At 34.3% G+C, this 7586-nt stretch overlaps 1 protein-coding gene across 5 annotated transcripts in view; it reads left to right on the forward strand.

The window, feature by feature from the left end:
* Nucleotides 1–1279, forward strand: part of TTC29 (tetratricopeptide repeat domain 29) — a 253186-nt gene extending 251907 nt beyond the window's left edge. For all 5 annotated transcript variants that reach the window (XM_086704141.1, XM_086704140.1, XM_086704142.1 and 2 more), the window contains 2 exons: nucleotides 762–828; nucleotides 1116–1279. In XM_086704141.1, the coding sequence (XP_086560267.1) occupies nucleotides 762–828; nucleotides 1116–1146 (98 nt within the window). In that variant the 3' untranslated portion in view covers nucleotides 1147–1279. The remainder of the gene's footprint in view (nucleotides 1–761; nucleotides 829–1115) is intronic.
* Nucleotides 1280–7586: the final 6307 nt, after the last annotated feature.

Below are 7586 nucleotides of genomic sequence, written 5' to 3' on the forward strand. Positions count from 1 at the left end.
TAATATGTATACATTTCCTGTATCTGATTTAATTATTTGGATACTTTATATTGCTATCTAAATTAATTTTCCTTTTGAGTATTGTTCTAACAAGTCATTTTGTCCCCCAAAAGGTGGCTATTCCAGTTGCCATTTTATGTATCACAAGAATTCTGTGGATTAGGAATTCAACCATGGTTTGGCTAGACATGAGTTGAGGTCACCCGATGGTGGTGCTCAGCTGACAGGCTAGTTTGAAGGATCCAAGACAGCTTTCCTCACAGACTGGAGCCTTGGAGGGATGGCTGGAAGTTTGGACTCAGCTGGAAAGGTCAACTGGAGCATCTTCTATGTGGTCTCTCCAGGATGGCAGGATGGTAGGGTTTTTTATATGGTGACTGGCTTCCTCCAAAGCAAGCACCCTGAGCAAACCAGGAGGAAGCTGCACAGCCTCTTCTGACCTCACCTCAGAAATCATGAAGCCACTCTCTCCACATTCTAATGATTACAAAAGGGTCCAGAGCCTAGCCCAATTTCAAGAGAAGGTGAATTAGATTCCACCACTTGAAGATCATATTGTTGAGAAACATGTAAAGTGGGAGATATTGTGGCTATCTTTGACTAATATAATCTGCCCTGGTGACACAAGTAATACATTCACTTTGATCATTCAAGTGACCAGGATAGGTATCTCTGAAAAGAGACTCCCAGGTTCAAGCTCAATATAACTGTAAATTATATTTGTGATAAACCATTAAATTTACACATCTTTTTTCCTGTAGGAGGATCTAGAAAACCCACAATGGAAAGTTTGTATCAAATCCCAGAGAATTCAGAAGAACTCAATGGGTAAGATAAACCAAGTTAAAAGTTTCTATTGCATATACATTAGGCAAAATATTAAGCATAAACTGATTCTCCAAACACAAGAAGAATAATTTCATCTAGTACTTGATAATACTGAAACACTGTCTAAAAAAAAATCACAGATTTACTTTTAAATGTTACATAAGGTTAAGTGTTTTTCATCTTTTAAGCCATTTTGGAAAATTAAAGAAAACAAAATATCTTTCAAGCAAATGTCTTTTACTTTCTGCCCCAATATAAGATTAAATTTTGTAATTTATGTATTTCAGATTTCCAGATAATCGAAAAAATGAGACTTAAACCAGCTTTTGACTCAGCAACAAAGCAAGAAGAAATTTATCATGTCACCTTTGTCTTTGATAACTGTCATAGGAGTATGTTACAAATAATACAGATAAAGTTATAATAAAACTATGACTATGTTTAGATTGGATTTTGTATTGCAATGTACTACTACAAATTTAATCTAAAATTGATGAGAATAAAAAATGTATCTCAAATGCTTAGAACTATCAACAATTATTCATAAAACAAACTATAAATTTTCCTCTTATCCACTATTCCACAAGAAAAGTGTAATTATAGAATCAAATTTGGTTGTGTCTAATGAGAAAATAATTTTATTTTTTCTTTAAAAAAATTTTTTTAGAGAGAGTGTGCGAGTGGGGGAGAGGGGCACAGAGAGAGAGAGAATCTCAAGCAGGCCTCCACACTCAGTGCAGACCCCAACAAAGGGCTCGATCTCATGACCCTGGGATCATGACCTGAGCCGCAATCAAGAGTCAGACTTTCAACAGACTGAGCCACCCAGGTACCCAGAGAAAATCATTTTAAACTTAAGGAAATCTATACTGAATAAACATGGGGAAATATTTATTAAATTTTCAGGAAGAAATTTCAACATAATTGAAAGATTATAAGCAATAAAGACTATTATATTGATAAGCACTGTTTGAAACAGTGCTTTACTTGTAAAAGAAACATCTGTTTCCTCTACTCACACCACTTGTGACACCAAATGCATGAAGTTTTACACACTAACCAATTTTCTAATTCTCAGCAGATACTGACTGGGTGCCTTACACTTTAACTCAATTCTGACACTAACTGCCAGAAGTTAGCACAGATCCTAGATTAAGGGATCAGTTCTACAAGGATGTTTCCCACCTCAAATGCCAATCACAAGTCCCAAAGTGCCACTTATACTTCTGACTGGCTTGGCTACATCCTGGGAATTCCCACAACCCCCTCCTTGACTTCAATAATTTGCTATATCAGCTCACAGAATTCAGAGAAACAGATACTTACATTGCCAGTTTATTATGAAGAATATAATAAAAGATACAGATAAGGAGCCAAATAGAAGAGATACATTGGCAAGGTATGGGGGAGGGGGTGGAGCTTCCAGCCCTTCCTGGGTACATCAACCCTCCTAGCACCTCTATACATTCACCAACCCAGAAGCTCCCCCAAATCCTTTCAGTTGGGGTTTTTATGGGGTCTTCATAACATAGGTATGATTGATTAAGTCAGCCTCCAGCCCCTCTCCCTCCCCAAAGGTCAGATGATAGGGCTGAAAGTTTCTAAACTCTAATCACATGGTTGGCTTCCCTGGCAACAAGACCCCATCCTTAAGGGCTTTGCAAAAGTCACCTCATTAAACTCTGGTGTAGATGAAAGGGGCTTGTTATGAATAGCAAAAGATGATCCTTTCACCTTTATCATTCCAGAGCTATTTCAGGACCTGGGGACAAAAACCAAATATTATAACAAAAGATATTCCTTTCACCTTTAACCAAATTATAATTTATTGTATTACATAAGGAGCTCTGTGCCAGGAATCAGGGACAAAAACCAAATATATGTTTCTTAACACTATTATAACATTACATTGTGTAGAACTATATTTTATGATACTTTTGGCTGATAGGATATAGTTGGCCCTTGAACAACACAGGTTTGAACTGTGTAGGTCCACTTATACATGTATGTATTTTTTATATAAATATAGTACAGTACTATGTTTTGTCTTCCTTGTGGTTTTCTTAACACTTTGTTTACTCTGTCATTGTAAGAATACAGTATATAATACATATACAAAATATGTATTAATCAACTGTTTTATGTTATCAGTAAGGCTTCCGGTCAACATTAGGCTATTAGTAGTTAAGTTTTGGGGGAGTCAAAATTATATGTGGATTTTAACTGTGCAGGGAATTGATGCTCCTAACCCCTACCTTGTTCAAAGATGAACTGCATAATAAAATGTATCCATGTCTATTATAAAAGATTAGGAAAATCCTTCAGTCTTAGGCCTCTCCCCTAATGTGTCTTTACCATAATAAATGTACTGAAACCCCTGGTTTTGTAAAAAAAAAAAAAAAAAAATTAATGTTTTTGAGACAGAGACAGAGTGTGAGCAGGTGACAGAGAGAGAGGGAGACACAGAGTCCAAAGCAGGCTCCAGGCTCTGAGCTGTCAGCACAGAGCCTGATGTGGGCCTCGAACTCATGAACTGAGATCATGACCTGAGCTGAAGTCGGACGCTTTATCGACTGAGCCACCCAGGCACCCCAAAAACCCTGGTTTTCTATATAGGAACAAAATCTATAATGTGTTTCCCATCTTACATTATCTGATTATAAATATATGGAATCATACAGAATATATGATATATATAATATGATATATATGATATAATATATAATAAATATGTATATTTATCATATACAACATGATTGTGTTTCTAATTTTGGGTTGCGGAATGCCTTCCTAATTAAGAAATCAAAGTCAGGTGCAGAATTAACAATGACTACAAAATATGTGATTACATTAAAATATTCATACAGTGAAAAGGTCACTAAACAAAATTAAAAGCCCAATGACAGAGCAGAAGAATTTGCAACAACAATCAAAAAAACTAATGCCCATAAAACACAAATAATTTATGAAAAAACATTAATGAAGGAGAAGATGAGGAGGAAGGGGGAAAAAAAAGAAAAAGATAATCTAGTAAGAAAAAGGACAGAGCATACCATTGGAATTTAAGTTCTTATCATATTAAAATAAATTGTTATAAATATATTTTATTTAAGCTTGATGGTAACCACAAAGCAAAAGCCTATAGTGTTACACAAAACATAAAGGAATATGAGCATAACACTACAGAAAATCATCAAATCACAAGGAAGAGAGCAAGAGAAGAGAGAAACAGGAATTACAAAGCAGCCAGAAAACAAGTTTAAAAGTGGCAAAAAGTCCAAGCCATCAATACTTATTTTAAATGTAAATGAACTAAATACTCAAATCAAACGACATCAAGTGGCTCAGTGGATTAAAAAAAGAAAAAAAGACCCAACTATTGTCATCTACAAGAGACTCTCTTCAGCTTGAAAGATACACGAGACTGCAAGTGAAGGGATGGGAAAGCATATTACATAAAAATGGAAACCAAAAGAAAGCTAAGATAGCTTTATTTATATGAGACAAAATAGGCTTTAAGTCAAAGACTGTAATAAGAGGTGAAAGACATTATATAGTAATAAAGGAGACAAGCCAACAAGATATAACATTTGTTAATGTTTATGCACCCAACATAGAACCCCTAAATATAGAAAGCAAATATTAACAGACCTAAAGGGAGAAATCGACAGCAATACAATAATAGTAGGGAACTTTAATACTACCACTGGCATCAATAGATAGATCATCAAGACAGAAAATCAATAAGGAAACATTGGCCTTAAATGACACATTAGACCAGATGGACTTAGACATATCCAGAACATTTCATCCAAAAGAAACAGTACACATGGAACGTTTTCCAGGATAGATCATATATTAGGCCACAAAACACATCTTTAAAAATTTAAGGTTGAGAATATATTGAGCATCCTTTCCACCCACAATGGTATAAAACTAGAAATCAACTACAAGAAGAAAACTGGAAAAATCATAAATATGGGGAGACTAAACAACCTGCTACTGAACCACTAATCGGTCAACAGGCTAATCAAAGAAATTTTAAAAATACCTTGAAACAAATGAAAATGGAAATACAACACACCAAAACTTAAGGGATGCAGTAAAAGCAGTTCTAGAAGGGAATCTCAAAGTGATAAATGCCTATATTAAGAGGGAAAAAAAAGATCTCAAATAAAGAACCTAACTTTATACCTCAAGGAACTAGAAAAAGAAATTAAGTCCAAAGTTACTAGAAGGAATGAAGTAACAAAGATCAGAGTGGAAATAAATGAGATACAGACGAAAAAAAACAGTAGAAAAGATGAATGAAAATAAGAGCTGTTTTTTTTTAAAAAATAAAATAGACAAACCTTTAGGTAGACTCATCAAGAATAAAGGAAGAAGACTCAAACAAAACTAGAAATGACAGAGTAGATGTTACAACAGAAAACAGAAATACAAAGGATCATAAGAAACCACTGTAAACAATTATACACCAACAAATTGGACATGTCCTAGAAGACATGGAGAAATACCTAGAAACATACAACCTACCAATACTGAATCATGAAATACAAATTCTGAAAAGAGCAATAGTAGCTACTTAAATTACTAGTTACTAGTATTTATTACTAGTATTTTACTAGTAATTACTTGTAAGGAGATTGAATCAGTAGTCAAAAACCTCCCAACAAATAAAATCCCAGGACTGATGGCTTCACTGATGATTTCAACACAATAATTTTTTTGAGAGGCAGGGAAGGATAGAGGGAGAGGGAGAGAGAGAATCTCAAGCAGGTCTCATGCCCAGAATGAAGCTGGACGCAGGGCTCAGTCTCATGACCGTGAGATCATGACCTGAGCTGAATCGAGTTGGATTCTTAACTGAACCACCCAGGCAAACCTCTACCAAATATTTTTAAAGGAATTAAGATCAATACTTCTCAAACTCTTCCAAAAAATAGAATAGGAAGGAACAAATTCCTTGTACAAGACCAGCATTAATTACCCTGTTACCAAAACCAAAGACACTAGAAGAAAAGAAAATTATAGACCAATATCCCTTATAAATATAGATGCAAAAATCCTCAACATAGTGACTATAGTTACCAATGCTATATTGTATATTTGAAAGTTTCTAACAGAGATCTTAAAAGTTCTCATCACAAGGGGTAAAACAAATTTGTAAATTTATGAGGTGATGGATGGATGGTAAATAAACTTACTGTGGTAATCATTTTGCAATATATGTATATACATATATATGTATATATATACATATATATGTACATATATACATATATATGTATATACATATATATACATATACATATGTATACATATACATATATATGTATACATGCATATATCAAATCATTATATCATCCCTTAAAATGAATACAACGTTATATGTCAATTATATGTCAGTAAAATTGGAATAAAAATTAAAAAGTTCTTTAAAAAAAGACAAATCACAAACTGGAAGAAAATATTTGAAAAATATGTCTGATAAGGACTAATATCAAAAATATATAAAGAACTCATAACTCATTGAGACAAAGAATGAAATATAAGAGGCAAAAGATTTGAACGGACATTTCACCAAAGAAGATACATAGCAAATAAGCACATGAAAAGATCCTCAACATCATTAATTATTAGAGAATTGCAAATGGACACCACAGCAGATATCATACTACATGCCAAGGAAAATGGCTGCAGTTTAAAAGTCTGACAATTCCAAGTGTTGTAAAGATGTGGAGCAACTAGAACTCTCAAAGTCACTAATGGAAATGCAAAATTGTACAGCTGTTTAGTAGTTCCTTATAAATTTAAACCACACCATATGACCCAGCACCCCACTCTGTTATTTACCCAAAAGAAGTGAAAACATAAATCTGTACAAAGACCTGTCTGTGAATATTTATAGCAGTTGTATTCATAATGGCCCCAAACTGGAAAGAACCAAAATATCCATCTACTGGGGAGTAAACAAATGGTGGCATATTCTATAAAATGAAATACAGCTCAGCAATAAAATGAAAGCAACTGTTGACACATATAATAAGATGAATTTCAAAAGCATTATGCTAAAAGAAAGAAGCCAAACACAAAAATTGCATTTATATAACATTCTGGAAAAGCCAACACTGCAGAACAAAAATCAGATGGATGATTGCCATGAGCTGAGGGTAGAGGAAGGGAAGTGACTATAAAAGGATATGAGGGAACTTTGGGGGCTATGGAAATGTTCTGTATCTTGACGTTAGTGGTCATTGTACAACCATATACACTACTCAAATGTAGTGGAGTAGTGTATACATGAGGATACTGTATACATGAGGATGAATTTTACTACATAAATTGTAACTCAATAAATTGGACTTTAAATAAAAATAAAAAGGAGATGTGGCTATTGAGTAAATTCAGCCTGATCACACTGTTATTTAAATATAGTTGTGTATATTTGTGGTTATGTATATACGTATAAGTATAGAAAAAAGTCTTAAGTGATTTACACCCAAATGGGAACTGCAATTTTCTCTAGGGAATGGGAAACCAGAAATGATTTGATTTGATTTGATTTTTTAAGTTTATGTATTTATTTTGAGACAGAGAGAGAGCAAGCAGGAGCAGGAGGGGCAAATAGAGAGGGACAGAAAGAGAATCCCAAGCAGGCTCAGCACTGTCAGCACATAGCCCAACACGGGGCTTGAACTCACAAGCTGTGAAATCATGACCTGAGCCAAAGAGTTGGACATTTAACTGGCTGAGCC

This window comes from Puma concolor, chromosome B1 (genome assembly GCF_028749965.1).
Source record: "Puma concolor isolate L17-30 chromosome B1, mPumCon1.1.hap2, whole genome shotgun sequence".
In the NCBI taxonomy this organism is placed as follows: Eukaryota; Metazoa; Chordata; class Mammalia; order Carnivora; family Felidae; genus Puma; species Puma concolor.